The sequence below is a fragment of the Micrasema longulum genome, unplaced genomic scaffold (genome assembly GCF_059751315.1).
Source record: "Micrasema longulum isolate JH-2025_06_02 unplaced genomic scaffold, ASM5975131v1 h1tg002636l, whole genome shotgun sequence".
Taxonomy (NCBI): domain Eukaryota; kingdom Metazoa; phylum Arthropoda; class Insecta; order Trichoptera; family Brachycentridae; genus Micrasema; species Micrasema longulum.
Window position 1 is genome coordinate 150079 of NW_028279771.1, and position 17675 is coordinate 167753.

Here is a 17675-nt window from a genome sequence, read left to right on the forward strand (position 1 = left end):
TACTAAACATCCATGTTAGTTAAAAATATCAGAACAGTTTAAAACTTTGAATAAAAAGTTTTATCATTTTGTCAGTTGGTTCACTTCACCAGGGCTGTAGCTCAATCACAAATAACTATCGACGTGTTTAAAAACATGCTGAGCATTTGAGCGATCACAATGAACAATAATGAACATACTTAAGTAATGGCAGTCATAAGTCAACGCGTGTGTAATCTCTAAGTCAACGCTCGTGTCGGTTTGTTTTTTGTTTTCCACGTAAATAAATACAGTTCATTGGCAACAAATCGGCGTTTACTATAAAAAATAATACAATATATTGCATTTGCAAAATAGTAAGGAGTAGGTATCTAAATATCGACGTTTAGAAGAGGCCTTTATCCAGCAGTGGAGAGGATAAGGCTGAAGAAGAAGGTATTTAATTCAAAAAAGATAAAATTAAATTACAATTACTGTGGCGACTGCTTTTATTGACATTTGACTTGCCAACCGCCGGCTCAATGCAATAAATAGTATGATAAATAAAAAATAAATAAATAAACATAGCTTTGGAATTTTTTCCATATTTAAACCGGTGAAATTCAAATATGTAATTGCGCAGCAGGATTATACGTCGCGAAACGTAAATATTTTCGCATTTAATATTAGGTGTTCACGGATGTTCTATTGTGAACAGTCATGGTGAGAAATTGTTATCACGTCGCTGATTAGCACGTCGATAGTTATTTGTGATTGAGCTACTGGTATTCCAAACGCTCTCGCGGCAAAATACACGAGAAAATCGGTTTTCTCGTGCGGCGAGAGCGGTTCACGATAGTACCCCTGCAATGCGCTCATGTATAGTAATACTAGCTTTTACCTGCGGCTTCGCTGGCGTGGTAGGGAGAAATTAGTTTTGTCTTTTATCAATAACAATTTTTACGATGGATGACATTTTTTTTTCGGATAGAAAGTAGCTTTTTAACGCAGAAATCTTAGTTTTTTGACATAAAAAAAAATGATGACCACCTGCTTTTGATTGAACCAGAGCAGACGATACAGAAGAAGCTTGGCTTTGGCCACGACTGTTTATAGCTGTTTCTGAAGCCTTTTATCTGTCGACTCGATTTCACATTTATTTTATTCAAGGCACGTAACTTATCGCGCTAATATTGTAGCTTTTACAGAATTTGCGTAGCGCCGCCGTCGCGGTGAGCAAAAATCGTGTTTTAATTACGCCTCGATAGCGAAACAACGCCGTTCTTCCGACCAATGTTTTTTTTTAATAAACAAAAGCGTAATTTTGTGATTAAAATGCTATACTCCAAATTATTCTAGTTGCTTGCGTTAAAAAGTTATAACGGTTTTAAGTACCTATATAATATACCACACCGGACACCTGATAATGAAATATCTCGAGACGCAAGCGGGAGAGGGGTGGGGAGTTTTGAGTAATAATTAAGTACCACATCTAGAACACATGTGCAAAAAATCAGCTGGTTATGACACATATCATTTGATGTTTATGGCTATTTTTAGCCTAATATTCCTGGGCTATTTATCGATTGCTGGTCCTCCAACTATCGCTGTGAAAAAATACGATGATCTGTTCAGTATATGGCGATGTAGCACCGTTATTCTGTTCACAAATCCAAAATCCTACTACAAATACAAAACTAAAACGAAAAGCAAACCAAATTAACCATAGATAAGGCAAGTCAATTATAGAACTTTAAAGAATTCATTCCCAACAGAATATTTTTGACATCCCACCTTAACGCCTACCCACTTTCAAATAATGTTGATTATTGTTGATATATTTCATATTTTTTTTATCATACTTTTTTATTTTTAGTCGGCCTCGTGGTGTTATGGTCAGCGCGTTTGCCTGCCATGCAAGAGGTCTGACATGAAATACTTATTTTAAAGGGTGTCTTTACACTAGAATATTTAAAAGTCCCTGCACTGGTACCTGAAGCGTAAGACTGATCATTTTGCCTTCATGTAACAAAAATGACCAAGATTCGTTGCGATTGGTGTACCATTGCAGTGCCCTATACACCATAGGTGCGGAAAGGGAATGATAATGATGATGATTTAAATTTTGGGGTGAGAAGTAAGTGGCCTATTTAAAAAATCACGTCAATCGGTCTCTCCGTTGCGACGTGAAGGAAACACAAACAAACACACTTTCCCATTTATAATATCGATATGGGTGGATGGATGGACACTGTATTAACAAATAAATAAAAAGAGATTTTCAGTCTGAATCAGACAAATACAAAACAACGCTTCCATTTTCGCTGTTATTTAAAGAGTTTAATTTATCTGGCGAATTTCCATTCCAGTAATTTTCATTCGTACTTTCTTCATCGCTCTCTATCTGAATATCTCTACACCCCTTCATTTTCCTTATAAGATCTCCCCACAGCAATCTTTTACAGCAAAACGGGCAATCGCCTTCGATCGGGACATATTCTCCACATTCTAAAAACAGCTCTGCCAAACATCGAAGATGAGAAACGAGATCGCATTCGACATTAAGACAAGTTAATTTGCTTTTGGGGCAGTCAATTATTTTAAAACATAAAGCACAATTGGAAGATTCTATTATATTTTGATTGGCCACTTGAGATTGTTTATCTAAATTAAAGCTATCATTGTGTCTGGTCTTTTTCGGAGATTTGGCATCCGTATTTTCACGACGGGTTATTTTTTTGCTCTTCACGGGCCCGTGACAGATCGGAATATGAAGAGAGGGTTGCTTATTTAGCTGAAAATAAAACAATAAAGTTATTAACGATATTTTTAGTTAATCCAAATGTTTGTAAACAAATACTGGATTTCACCCCTAGGGAGTTATTAAGATTAACATATTTGCTACAGCAGAAACTGAGAAAATTTTAGAGAAGGGAATATGGAAGTCTAGGCATTCACAGGGCTTATGACCTGTTTTAAGTAGCTACTTTACATACTGTGTAACATTCACTGTTTTATCTATGTTTGAAGATCCATATTTCTTCAAATTTTTCATCAGTTGGCTTTTGTGAAGTAAAAGAGCCGAAACCTTCATTGATGTGGACAAGATTCATCTAACTTAATAATAATAATGTTTGGATAATTTATATAGCGCCATTTTTGTGAAAATCACCTCAAGAGATTAATTGAGGATATTAGAAGCAAACTAAGAAATCTCCACCAAAAACGGAAAATTAGGTATTGATGCTAAAATAAACTATACATAAAGTTAAAAATAAATAGCACAATTCAAAACCGTCTCTAAATCTAGCAAGAGATTTCAATTATACTACTTGACACAGCAAACTTAGCTTTATCCATTGAGTTGGTGAAGCGTAATTAGAAATCTCACAACTCTTTTTTCAAAGTTTTTTGCAAATATCTCAGTAACTTCTTCAATAGAGATTCCTTAGTTTGCTTCTACCCTCAATTATTTCAGTTACTAGGCAAAGCCTAAATACATGTTCCAACTTTTATACTTCTTGGACCAAAAATCAAAAATATTTTGAGTTTGTCCAAATGTTTGTAGACAAAGACTGGATTTCACCCCCTAGAAAGTTATTAAGATTAACATAGTATTACAACATATTTAAGGAGCAAACATTCAAAAGGTTATTTGTCACATAAATAAGAGCTTAAAAAATGAAGAAAAACTTCAACAATATTTTGAGTTTGTCCAAATGTTTGTAGACAAAGACTGGATTTCACCTCCTAGAAAGTTATTAAGATTAACAAAGTATTACAACATATTTAAGGAGCAAACATTCAAAAGGTTATTTGTCACATAAATAAGAGCTTGAAAAATGAAGAAAAACTTCAACAATATTTTGAGTTTGTCCAAATGTTTATAGACAAAGACTGGATTTCATCCCCTAGAAAGTTATTAAGATTAACATAGTATTACAACATATTTAAGGAGCAAACATTCAAAAGGTTATTTGTCACATAAAAAAGAGCTTAAAAAATGAAGAAAAACTTTAACAATATTTTGAGTTTGTCCAAATGTTTGTAGACAAAGACTAGATTTCACCCCCTAGAAAGTTATTAAGATTAACATAGTATTACAATATATTTAAGGAGCAAACATTCAAAAGGTTATTTGTCACATAAATAAGATCTTAAAAAATGAAGAAAAACTTCAACAATATTTTGAGTTTGTCCAAATGTTTGTAGACAAAGACTGGATTTCACCCCCTAGAAAGTTATTAAGATTAACATAGTATTACAACATATTTAAGAAGCAAACATTCAAAAGGTTATTTGTCACATAAATAAGATCTTAAAAAATGAAGAAAAACTTCAACAATATTTTGAGTTTGTCCAAATGTTTGTAGACAAAGACTGGATTTCACCCCCTAGAAAGTTATTAAGATTAACATAGTATTACAACATATTTAAGAAGCAAACATTCAAAAGGTTATTTGTCACATAAATAAGAGCTTGAAAAATGAAGAAAAACTTCAATAATATTTTGAGTTTGTCCAAATGTTTGTAGACAAGGACTGGATTCAACTCCCTGGGAGCTGTTTATATTAACATATTACAACAGAGATGAAGAACAGTATGTAGGTGAAATAATTCAATTAGATGAATCTCACCCGCATAAATAAATAAACTTCACAAACATCAACAGATGAAAGAATTGAAGGAATATAGATTTTCAAATATGGGCAGAATGGTGAATGTTACACAGTGTGAAAAGTGGCCACGTAAACCAGCCACTGACAGGTCATAAGCCCTGTAGATGCCTAGACTTCTATATTACCTTCTCTTAAATGTTCTTCATCTCTGTTGTAATATGTTAATTGAAGAAAAACTTGTTTTTACATCACTATTTGTTTGATTAGTGTGGTTTTTTTAAAAGATTAAGATATGAACTATGAAAATTTATATAAATCTATTTTTTTATAAATTTGAACGAATCATATTTTTTTGCACCACAACAGGCCAGTAGGCTTATTACATTTGTGAATTACATCACAGAACTCCCAAGCTTGAGAAAAATCACATGTTTGAATGAATGAATGAATGTGTGCTCCTCATTAGGGTCCCCTAATAAATTAATAATATTCATATAATGGGGATTGAATCAGTTCGACATATTTTTTTTTTCAATCTTTTTAGAATTGCATTACATACTCTTAAAATTAATTATTATGATCATCTATAAAACATTCACATTATTAGTTTAGAATTCAGAAGAGTTTTGGCTGGTTTAATATTCTACCCTCATTCAGATTAACCTCAAAATCCCATACTGTAATTTGCATACCGATCCTGGCATGGCTGTAGGAAATTTTAGAACCAATGTTGGATTCATTTCACCACTGCCAGGATGCTTAGAACAGTTAACAAAATCTCAATAAACAGTACTGACGATGTGGTCCTGCAGCAAAGGCAAGCATTCATGAAGCAAGCGGTGTTATCACTTGCCATGTCTGCCTAGATCGTGCCATGCCAATATACACTGTAAATTTAAGCAGTTTCTAAGATTGTTTAGGTTAAGTATATTCAATCTAATGTATATTAAACATCTACAAATCTCAACAAATTCAAGAAAAACTTTGTCACCACATCACTTGGATAACTAACATCAGCAGTACTTTGTATTTAGATGCGAGTATCCTTCATTAAAGGAAGCACTCTTCACCCATTTATCGAGAGAAAAATTTCATGTATCGTGAGACCACCTAACTGCAGAGGAAGTACTGCGGGAGCCAATCCAACCTTGATTCTTCTGTCCATCTTTAAATGGAGTAGGGTCTACCAGCTAAATGCTACATATATAAAGGCTTTCGTAAGCCTGTCGATTGGCTTATTTTTTTTTTAATAGATGGAGAAGATTACAAGGAAATATAAAAAGAATGAAGGTTTCAGTTCTTTAGGTCGAGCAAAGTGATAGACAATGTTACATACAAAAGTACATACTGGGAAGTCGGTGACAAATTCTTCAGCTAGCCACCTGACGGTGAGGGGTAAACGTATCCAGGGTCCGATAGAGAGCATCTCTGCCAGAATACGGAGCCGATACTGCAGCTGCTTCTCTCGAGCTTTTTTGCTGCGGTGAGACACATCCTGAAGTCGACGAGAGCGCTCCGGATTCTGCCAAGCCCATTCAAACTAAAAAAAAAACACATCTCCAACATACCCACGGCTAGAAATCTATTGACAGAAGTCAAATAAGATATTTTAAATGAAAAATGATTATAATTTTATTTCATTTTGAATCGATTCCGATATAAATAAGACAGGTGTTGGGACTATGGCAGGATAAATACCAATAACTGATATTTACGTAAATCTAAAAGACAATTTCTAAAAATAAATCCATTTAAATCAACTGATTTCATGAATGTTGTACAAGAGGGTATTTGATGTAAATGCCAAAATTGGATAGAAAAGTTTATCCCCGTCGTCGAGAAGTGAAGAACAAAAGAACACGGCCTATTGAAGGACTACAAGGTGTGGTAACATCAGCTCAATCATCACCGTTACTCTCGCACTTAATAACCAAGTTCTGTATCTTATTCAACATATCGTCAGTGATACTGCATACCGCTTAAACTTCCTATTAAACGCGTATTCTTCGCGGACGACAACAAAATTCTCAAAATAATTCAAACTTTACAAGACTGTTTTCTTCTTCAATCAGACATTAACTCTTTTAACCAATGGTGTAAAGTCAATAAATTAGAACTAAATAATAAAAAATGCAAAATAATGTCATTTCATAGAACAAAACAACCGATTTCCTTCGAGTACCTAATAGAAAACTCCAAAATTGACATAGTTAGGTCCATCAGTGATTTAGAAGTTGTTTGGGACTATAAACTAACATACAACGAGCATATAGATAATACAGTAAATAAATCACTGAAGTTACTTGGCTTTATTAACAGAATATCCTCTGATTTTACTAATGTCCGTACAATCAAAACTCATTATTGCTCAACTGTTCGCCCTCTTCTTGAATATGCCTCTGTGGTCTGGTCTCCATTCTATGTCAATCGCATAAACCACATTGAATCAGTCCACATCGCTTGCTTCAAAAAGTAGCATGGATGCTTGGATCAGAGAGAAGTATTCTTATGCGGATATAGAGTCAATGTTAAATATTTCTAGTCTACAAAAACATAGAACTAATATTGATTCCATGTATATGTTCGGCATACTAAATGGTATAATCGATGTTCCATCATTACTGAGACAGGTAAAATTCAATATTCCGACTCGTAGGTTGAGAAACAATGAAGTACTGTTCATCGATCAGCATAGAACAAACTATGGCCTTTATTCTCTAATGACCCATCTTTGTCGTATTGTTAAACTATTTATTTAGTGCTCGTTTAAATCGTTGTAAACTTAAACCAAAAAAGTCCAGATCTTGTCTTGATGTCCCTTATGTTTGTCAACGCTTCTTTTCTTCTTTTTTAATGTTTTAAACTATTCTTTTATTGTAATATTTAAACCCAATAAATTGTATACATGGACAATGTCCGTTAATAAATAAACTGTTTTTTTTTTTTAAGAAAATGTCTTAATGCAATAAATTCATTATATGGACTAAGAACTGTTTTCAATTATTTATATTTTTAGTCTAAATTATGATAGTTTTTCTGATTCTCCAGCGGTATTTTTGGCTGACTAAAATCACAAATTACAAACTGTGTAATATTCACCATTCTGCATTCTAAAAAATATTTTCCCTCTCTGTTGCAACAAAACGTAAATCTAAATAACTCCCTAGGAAGGAAATCCAGCCTTTTTACAAACATTTGGACATACTCAAAAATGTTTTTAATTAAACAAACTGGTTTATATCAGTTAGTTAATGATTACTATAATTGTAATTATCATTTTATAAAGAGCTTCTTCTCGGACATACCGAACAAAAATATTGTCAACAGTTGAGCAAAAACTTTTCAATTGTTTAAAAACATAATTTTCAAAAATCCAAGCTTTGTAAACTTAGTAAGCACAGGCTCGGCACCTCATTACAATTTACAACTTATTTTGTAGATTATGAATGACATCATTGTTTCGGGGGTTTTACAATGTTTTTTTTTTAATGTTCTATGGTCAATGAATAATGAACATTAGTGGGTGATGTCAGATAAGTTAAAACCTAACACTTGAATTGTAAACATAACTACTAACAAGCAGAAGTGTTTCTATATAAATTTTCGGAAACAGAGTCTCATCTTAGCATGAAAGAACTGATAAAATCGATTTGATCGGTACATGATCAGTGATTAATAACTTTCCATCACTAGTGACATTAGTTTGACGGACTATAGTATGTTGATAAGCATTTGTTATAATTTTCAATAGTGATAATATGTAATGGCGATTGGATTTAAAACGCCTTTCTCTGGTATAACAAGCAATGCTTATAACGAGCAACTTCAGTCGGTCCCGTCTTCCTCGTAAAAACCAAGTTCAACTGTATTTCCCATTCAAATTTTCAAAGTATTCTCCACGATCACCTAAAAAACAAGAAGAAAGCACTTACTCTTAAAGCTGCAATATTATTAGGGAATCCGTGGATAATCATTATCATTTTCCTGAAAAAAAAACAAATAGCAAACAAATTAATTTACTACTTACTCCAAATATATAACTAAGCATGAAATTATATATATTGATTACCATGGGCCTCTGTTACTAGTACGTCTTGCCCCACCAGCTAAAACACCTTTATTGTGTTGGTTTATTCTACGATTTGGGTCTACTGTGTATCCAATATAAGTTCTCCCCAAGTATTTTTCATTTAGACAATATAACAAATATACTCCATAAAATTCTTCTATAACTTCAGGTATATCCATGGCATCTCCGACACCAAGTAAAAAATAATTCATTAAAGGCACTTTCAGTCACAATTATTAAACTTCATGAGAAAATAACAAAATCCCGCACTTAAAAGACAAAAAGTTATAGCAGAAATGAAGTTTCAAATTTGACAACCACAGATTAAAAAAAATACTGTGACAGCTAAATTCCTAGTACTGCCATTATAAAAATTTTAAAAATAAATAATCATAATTTTCGGACCTACCTAAAATAAAAAAAAACACGGCATCACAACGTTTCCCCGTAAGTGTAGAGAAATATGATAAAACGTAATATAACTCTGTCTTTGCATAAAAATCTCGCTTCATCTACTTTCGTACATCATGCACACCCGCCGATTACATACCTATACTATATAAATCATTAACAATGCATTTTTCTGGGTCATCAAGCCATTCATGTATGTACATCGTTCGCGCTCTTTTCTGACGTTTGGGATCACATTACAGCGTACACCATCAGAGTGGATGATTTTCATAGTAAATTATGTTTTAGTTTATATTTACTTTGATTTGTAATGTGTCGCAGAGATCGCTGTCGTTACTCTATGCCGTTTGTTCATTTGAAATCTGTGTCGTTTCAAAATACAAGCTTTTAGACGCTAAAATGCAATACAAAACTTCGGAAAACAGTTCCAACGTTACACAGCATAATAACTCAAATAAACCCATTGTGCATCTGAGTGGCCGTAAAAAATTTATAAATTTTATTTTATAACTACTACTACATTAAAAATATTAATTTACGTCTATTATTTATTGTATTATGAAAAATACTTATGCATAATTTAAATGACCTTCACTTTTTGCGATACAAAGAAACTACATTAACTATGTATAATAACACACGGCATAATAACCCAGAAAAACTCAATGTGAATCTGAACGGCCTCGAAAACCTAGGAAATGTATAAAACGTTGTTATTACACTACTATTCGATTATCCGAATTATTGATTCCTTGATTCCACGTGGTTGCATCACTAGTGTAAACCACGATATATCTATGACATGATATTAACCAGAGACTAAAATATATCCTGAAAACTGAAAACGTAAACTGTCAAAAGTCAAAATTACCAAGTGTCATAGTCAGATTAGTGCAATAAATAATTTTTCCAACGGCACCCTTCGGCCGGTTTTTTTAGCAGTACACATTTTGAAAAAACATTTCCAAAATGTCTGATGATCCACTGTCCAGCAATGACTCAAAAAAATGCAAAATGTAAAATTTTGTGTACCATTCGTATTATAACCTCAAAATTATTCTCAATCTGTTTTATATTATTGCTTTTTAAATATTTTTTTTAGCTGCGAACTGAATACAAGCAAGTACTGCTGCCCTCGTTGTAACATTATGTATTGTTCAATGGAGTGCTACAAATCAGAGGCGCATCTTCAATGTTCCGAGAGCTTCTACAGAGATTGTATTAACGAAGAAATGGGCATTAGGGACCCAGATCCTTCGTCGAAAAGAAAAATGATGGAAATCTTATCGAAAATGCACACGGATGACGAAATGAATACAACTGATCCTGAGCTAATTTCGCAAATGTTAAATGGAGAGTTCGCCGATGAATACGAAGACTGTATCGATGAAGATGATGTCAAAGATTCCGACGATGAAGACTCTATACCCGATTTAGCTACCCGTCTGCAGGAAGTAGATCTCGATGATGCAGATAAAGTTTGGGAACTTCTAACCGAAGACGAGCGTAAAGATTTCGAAGCGTTACTGAATTCCGGGGATGTAACTAAAATTTTACCGAATTGGGAGCCATGGTGGCTCTATCGTAAAGAAAGGAAGTTGGTTGAAGAAATTGGAGCTTCTAAATTGGTCGACGAAGAAACAGATTACAGAAGTAACTGCCCGAAAATATTTGTAGATGTCAACAATTTTTCCACGTTATCGGTGCGTTCTTATTTATTTAAACATCTGAAGTGATCGCAATATGCAAATTATTTGTTAATAGATGGTTTTGGGACTGACTGATAATGATTACAATTACCTGTTTATTTATTTATTTATATATGGCATTTCTGCCATTTACATATACATATGTGGTTTAAAGAGTGCTTGAAAATAAGAAAAATAAAAAAATCGAGTATAATATATGAATATACTCGTACTATACACATTATAAATTACTTGAAATACATACATATCAAATTATAACTATTCCAACCCGATCTCCTGAAGTTGATTTGCTCTTTTGATAAGAATATGTTGGTCACTTTATTTTTTAAGTAAGGCAGAGATAAACTAAATATATCAAAATATGATGCATATTCATTCCCGGTATTCTGTAATCTAAAAATAGGTGAGTTGTATTGAGCTACCGTTCGAGAATTTTGACAATAAAATATTGTAGATATTCTGCTTAATCTAGGTGGTACATAGAATAAAATCAACTTCAATAGATCAGGGGTATCAAGCATTGGTTTTATTATTTTATATTAAGCCGTAAGATCGGTCAATGTTCTTCGTTTTTGCAATTAAGTTAATTTTAGAGAGTCTAGACTCTATGTCCTAGAATTTTGTTATAATTGAATCTATTACTAGGAAAACCCATCTTAAAATTAACATATCTAAGAAACTTATTCTGAATTCTCTCAATAGACTCTGAGAAAGTGATTTGATAAGGTGACCATATTGGAGAATTATAATCCAGTTGGCTCATAACTATTCCACTGTAATAAAAATAATATATGAATGCTCAAATTGTTTTTATTTTTTACAGAAACAAACGCCAGCTCCGTGTGTTAAAAACAATCTCCTGAATGTGCTGTGCTCCTATGTTTATACAGTACGGTTGTTCAATGGAGACCATCAGACATTTTGTTCTGAGAGCGTGTCCTGCCTTACGACTCTTTGCTCTAACATGAAAATGGGTGCCAATTTCGATGACGCTGAAACTGCAATTGAATCAGTTGTACAAGAATGCCACAATGTAAGGAAAATACTTATTTTGAATTATTTATTGATTGGCAAATTCATCGGAAGGAGGACTATATTGATGTGTATGTTTCAAAAAAATATTTAATGAAAATTTCAGGGCCCTGATTCCAATAGTTAATTTTATTGCTTGCATTCTCTCTCTTTTCAGCATCTTTTTCTATTCTTTTATCTCTTAAAAACATGCTTCTCAGATACATAAATTCTTCTACTTGATTGAGACATTTGTTTTTCATATTTATTATTCACTCAGTAGCCTCACATCTTTATCTCCCCTTTTGAATACCATAACTTTTAACTTACTTTTGTTCATCATCAATTCGTATAGTAGTGTTCTTGTAAAATAATAAAATCGTGTTAAGAATAACACTTTTCCATACCGTTTATCTACAGAACTCAGAAGACCGATTGCCCTGTAGTTCCCACGCTCCGCACGAGATCCCTTTCCATTTATATAAAGGCATGACTACTGCCCTCCCTCCAGTCAGAGATTGAAAAGTCTGTGCAGCTATGTGACAATCTGACCACCACTCTTCAGATATTCTGCACTAATTCTGTCATACCCAACAGATTTACCATTCTTCATACTTTTCAGCGTTATCTTTATTTCTTTCATGCTTATCGTACATGCCTAAAATTACTAATTATTATTTTTTTATTTATCAAATATATTCCGGTCTCACAATAGTAAAAATATACTTTTGCAATATTCTATAAACTAAACTAAAGGTGTGCTAGATGGATTGGACACGCGCCACAAGGGTCTCCTACATGAAGTAACAGAGGGGGTGCCTGAGGGGAAAAACTACAGGGTTCGTCCTCGCCAAGAATACCTCGAGGATTTATGCGAAAGTATTAGCTCCAGGTCATATGCAGACCTGATGAGGGCTGCACAGGACAGACTGGATTGGCAGAGGAGATGCAGAGCTTTGCTGCATACTAATCCATCTTAGATGAACAAGTAAATAACTCTGTCTGGGATTAAAATAATTTTTGCATAATATCCTGTTTTTTTTTCAGAACCCAAACATCACAAGTGACTCAGATACCAAAAGTACGATTCTACATGATTTAAAATGTCTCTTAAAAGGCCCCGAAGAAACCAACAAGACTTATTACGTAAATTCCGCCCTCTCGGATATTCACTCACTCCTAAATCAACTGAAAAAGACTACCAAAGACCTTGATAAAAAGAGTCAGCCTGTGGGGGTATTCTCAAAAAGGTTTGCAGACCATCGGATTATGAACTTGGAAATGATTCCTAAAGATAAAATTAAAATGATGACAAGAAAAATAGAATATTATCTAGCATACTCAAAAGATTACGCTGATGATATTAATTTTCCATTTTTATTTTAATTTTTGTTGTTTGTATTGTAAAAATAAATTTGCTTCTGTGATTTAAATAATAAATTATGTTATCATATATATTGCACTTTTATTTTATCTTGTTTACAGGAGAAACTATTAAATTCTTTTTCGATGGACAGCTGTAAATGTATATAATTAACAAAGGCTCGTTAACAAAAATAACGAAATGTGCATTAGAGTAAAATATATATACAGGGTGTTCATTAAACCCTGTCACATCCGAAACAACGATGATCAGTATGAGAAAGAAGACATTTTGGCACATAAAAATATATTTTTAGAAAGAATAAAATTTTAAAAAATAAAATGTCAAAAAAAGAAAATGGTTGCTTACTTCTGCACGGGAGAAGCGAGGAGAGGGAAGAGGGAATCTGGTACTGCGCCGCGCTCCCCTCACTTCTCCCCAGCAGAAGAAAGCAACCATTTGTTTTTTTAAGTATTTTATATTTGAAAAAATATTTGTACTAAATATTTTTTCAAATATGCTAATATGTCTTTTTGCCCATACTGATCATCGTGGTTTAGGATGTAACAGGGTTTAAAGAACACCTGTATATAGATTAGTGGGACACGTTAGCGAATTCAAATTTTATAAAACGAAAAAAAAATATATTTTTCCCATTTTACTGTTTTTTGTCAGCCGTGACCCCATATACATTTCCTAGTATGAGGAAGTTCAGTGGTCTTTTTTAAATAGACTATTAAACTAAGCCAAAAATATATTTTTATAATTTTTTATGTAAGTATCGTATTATCAGCGCAATGGTTTTATAATTTTTTGTATTTCTGAAATTACTCCGCGTGTGACGTCTCAAGTTATCTTCCTCTTCTTATCGGTCAGTTCTGCCGATTAGTCCGTTGACGGTAAGTAAACCGGAAATTTTCCACAACTCTCTTATCATTGGTTGATTCATATGAAGTAGTGATGTCGTTCAAAGTAGTCCGTTTTTATTAATATATAAGTATATTATTTTTTTATACATTTTCAAGAAACTTTTGCGTAATATCAATGCTCTAATTTTTACCGGGCCTAAGAAAAAAAATAATTAAATATCTCGTAGGGCTGAACCTCATTTACAAGACAGGCAACCATATTTTGTTAGTTCTGAAACATCCATTTTATTTAAATTATTCGGGAGAAAAAATATTCATATATATAGGTACCTATATATTTTTAGAATAATAATGTTTGTGAAAGCAAATTATTTGATCAAATCCCAAAAGGAACACTCCCACACTACTAGAAGTCAAACTAGAGAAAGGATCACGGGGTCTACCAGAAACTCTGAATTCGGGCAAAGAAATTTCAGGTTTCTGGGTCTCAAAATATTCTATATATTACCCGAACATTGCAAAACCATGACCCGAATTCAATTAAATAAATTTATAAAAAATTGATTACTGGATGTAGGTAGAGAACAATCGGAAAATTTACTTAAAAACATTCAAACTTAAATAATAAATGGTATAAATTAATATTGTATAACTGTATAATAAATCAACTAGTAGGTAATGTTATTGTTTACTTTGCATAAAAATATCTGCCTTAAAGCAGGTTGTACCTAGTTAGGCAGACTAGACATGATCCAGAGTAATCTATTACCTATAGTCCTTAAAATATAGCTCGATTAGAATGACAGCTGTCAAAGTAATTTCATTAGTGATGGGAAATTACTGATCACTGATCAAATCGATTTTATCAGTTATTTCATGCAATCATGAAACTCTGTTTCCGAAAATTGATATAAAAAACGCAAAAACAAGCCTATTGTAGTATGTTTAACACAACTATTCACCAAAAAATAAGACACCTATACCTTTTTCATGAACAACGTCAAATGAATTATTTTTTTATTTTATCAATTTACATTGATCAATTTGTCCATTTCTAACGTTTTTGCAAAATGATGTAACCTTGTAAGAACGTCGTTAATAATTAGGTTTAGTTTAGTTTTAAACCCGATTTTATACATTAATGTTGATTTATGTTTCAAGCATTGTATTAAAAAAAATAATTAACACACCAGTTACAAATGATTTTTCTTGTGTCAATATAAATAACTCCTTTGACGTTACTACAAAGTTATGTCGTCCTTTTTTCTGACAACTGTCATTCTAATCATGTGACATTTTAACGACTATAAGTGTGTATGTAGGGGAGCGCGGGGTAATGAGAGCTGGCGGGTAATCGGGGTGATGGCGATTGTACGGAACCTACGCACAATCGAGTGACCTTAAGCACTCGGCCGTTTCTGTCAACCATTGAGAATGTTCGTCTAATGCACATGAGCCGTTAGTGCCCTACGTTGAGTCACGAGAGACATTTGTGAGTTTTTCGGTCCCCGTTTATAAAAAAAACAGCCAATTGCCAGCGTTCAGGCAAGGATGAAGATATATTCTTATTGTATTATGTTTACACTTATTACATACCTAGATTCGTCTTCTTTCAAGTGCCATTCGTCAAATTGTGATTGAAAGTCGAATAAGATATTTGTGTTATTACTTTTAAAGATGGTAGTCAGTGGGTAATGGGAGCCTTTTGAGTCCATTGTAAGCCTAATGCCACAACCGTACATCAATAAAAACAAGGTATTGAAGATCAAACTTCATTCTGAAATCTTAACAAACACACAACCTAGATTTGCTTTTTAAATAAGTTGAGCTTTATTTTTTGGAGAAGTAAAAATTATGGCTCCCATTTTCCATATGAGCGTTAAATGGGCTCTCATTACCCGCATGTATGGGGTAATGGGAGCGATTGACTTTTTAATTAAATCTTTATTGTACCTTAATGCATAGCTGTAGTTGATTTAAACTGTGATGAAAAGATATTCAAATAAACTAAGTTTGAGTTACTAATAAAAAATGATAACTATGTAAACAAATATGATTTTTATCAATATTTTCCCTTGAAAGGCTTCAATTCCCCCGCTCTCCCCTAGTAGATAAAGTAATTGTTATTTTTGTTGATAAATCATGATTATTATTATCTGTTTTGTTTTTTCAGTTGCATGCAATTAAAGCATTTTTTCGTCACACACGATGGCATATTTCTGCGTACCATCACGTCTTATCATGATGGAAGTCCGTTAAAGAATAAATGAGCGGAAGACAATTTTCTTCGCGCTAGTAACGTGTCTATTTAATCATACATCACTGGTTCCATCGCCTTTCTAGAAATAAATGTCTAAAACAAATATGTTTGTAAAATTAGCGTAAGACAAATAAATAAACATATTTCTAAATCATCGCCACAAGGTCACGACAAAATGGATGACACTTTGCGCCTTATTGTGTGGTGAACTGTAAATACGAGTAGGCGGAAAATAAGGAAGAATGATTATATTATGATTTGACATTATGAAGCTTAAGCCGCGCGACAAAGGCACATTTTAATACCCGCCTTATAATAATATATTCCATAATAATCCAACATGACACGTGATCAGAATAAAGAAATAACAAGCCCACCTATTCAAAGAATCTTACTGTGTCTTCAAAAGTGGAATCAAGGGAATGAGTATAATTATTTTATTATATTTCATATTCATTTCTTTTTCTACGATAACGATAAAAAATAAATTCTACGAAACATCGTCGGCGGAAACTTGAAATGCATGTTTTTTTACATTGTTAAAGTAAGAAAGGTCTATGAAATACTTTTCAGTAAAAAAAAATATTTTTTGCTAATTATTAGTAGCAAAAAAAGTACTTTTAAATTAACAATTTTGAATCCCCGCTAAAACGGCCATTTCATTGGCCACGCCCCTAATACGTCACGATTCATGTATATATCTTCCGAGCCATTGAAATTTGTATAGAACAATATCACGAATCTTGACGTCACAACAACCAAGGCCAAACACGTCGCGTTTTTCTACGAACGTATTTTTATTAAATTTCTTTTTAACATTTATGTAAGAAAACATTTCTCCACAATATCCATATTAATTATTTTAAATACATTTCACATATTTTTTTCGGTATTCGTCGTATGTGATATTTCCCTGTTGTAAATTGTTTAAGAGGGGGAAAAGGCATCACAGTTCTTGTTTTTGTAAATATAATACGTGGGTCATCCGGAAAGTAGTCCCCGTTTGGAAATATGAAAAAAATCTAGCTCCGTATGAACAAGTATGAACGGTAATAATATTTCATTTTTAATGCAGAAAATTCGATTTTAATTTATATACAGCTAAAAATAATTGTGATAAGTTCTCATTGTAATCGGAGCCTTGAAATGTATTATTCAAAAATATAAAAATTAATTAATATACCTTAATACATTAAAATATTATAAATTATTGATCCGCCCCTCGCCGGCTACGATTTCGTTAATTTAGGTTATGGTAAAAATCGCATGCATATTCCTACGCCAAGGTACTTGGTTCTATGCAATAATACTAATTTATGTAATAATTTAGTGTTTACCTACAAGAAAATACATTTTCGAAACTTTTTAATAATATCACTATATTATGTAAAATAATAAAAATATTA

The 17675-nt window shown here is 32.8% G+C and overlaps 2 protein-coding genes across 2 annotated transcripts; one reads left to right on the forward strand and one right to left on the reverse strand.

Annotated features, from left to right (window-relative positions):
* Positions 1–1294: 1294 nt before the first annotated feature.
* On the reverse strand, positions 1295–8965 carry slx1 (structure-specific endonuclease subunit SLX1). Its single transcript, XM_088240884.1, has 4 exons — positions 8647–8965; positions 8510–8561; positions 5926–6117; positions 1295–2752 (listed from the first exon to the last, which is right to left on the reverse strand). Exons 1-4 carry the CDS (start codon positions 8856–8858, stop codon positions 2240–2242), a joined length of 969 nt encoding a protein of 322 aa, XP_088097010.1. The 5' UTR covers positions 8859–8965; the 3' UTR covers positions 1295–2239.
* An 865-nt stretch (positions 8966–9830) lies between these two features.
* Positions 9831–13232, forward strand: LOC148271818 (zinc finger HIT domain-containing protein 2). Its single transcript, XM_088240887.1, has 4 exons — positions 9831–10073; positions 10160–10760; positions 11590–11799; positions 12825–13232. Exons 1-4 carry the CDS (start codon positions 10027–10029, stop codon positions 13161–13163), a joined length of 1197 nt encoding a protein of 398 aa, XP_088097013.1. The 5' UTR covers positions 9831–10026; the 3' UTR covers positions 13164–13232.
* Positions 13233–17675: the final 4443 nt, after the last annotated feature.

What these genes read in the sequence shown, in the direction of transcription:
- slx1 (XM_088240884.1), bottom strand. Translation starts at nt 8,858, where the DNA reads ATGAATTATTTTTTACTTGGTGTCGGAGATGCCATGGATATACCTGAA. An exon ending in ACTAGTAACAGAGGCCCATG is followed by an intron (nt 8,562 to 8,646) that starts GTAATCAATATA and finishes TTTTTTTTTCAG; the next exon opens with GAAAATGATAATGATTATCC. An exon ending in ATAATATTGCAGCTTTAAGA is followed by an intron (nt 6,118 to 8,509) that starts GTAAGTGCTTTC and finishes TTTTTTTTTTAG; the next exon opens with TTTGAATGGGCTTGGCAGAA.
- LOC148271818 (XM_088240887.1), top strand. Translation starts at nt 10,027, where the DNA reads ATGTCTGATGATCCACTGTCCAGCAATGACTCAAAAAAATGCAAAAT. An exon ending in GACTCAAAAAAATGCAAAAT is followed by an intron (nt 10,074 to 10,159) that starts GTAAAATTTTGT and finishes TATTTTTTTTAG; the next exon opens with CTGCGAACTGAATACAAGCA. An exon ending in TTGTACAAGAATGCCACAAT is followed by an intron (nt 11,800 to 12,824) that starts GTAAGGAAAATA and finishes TTTTTTTTTCAG; the next exon opens with AACCCAAACATCACAAGTGA.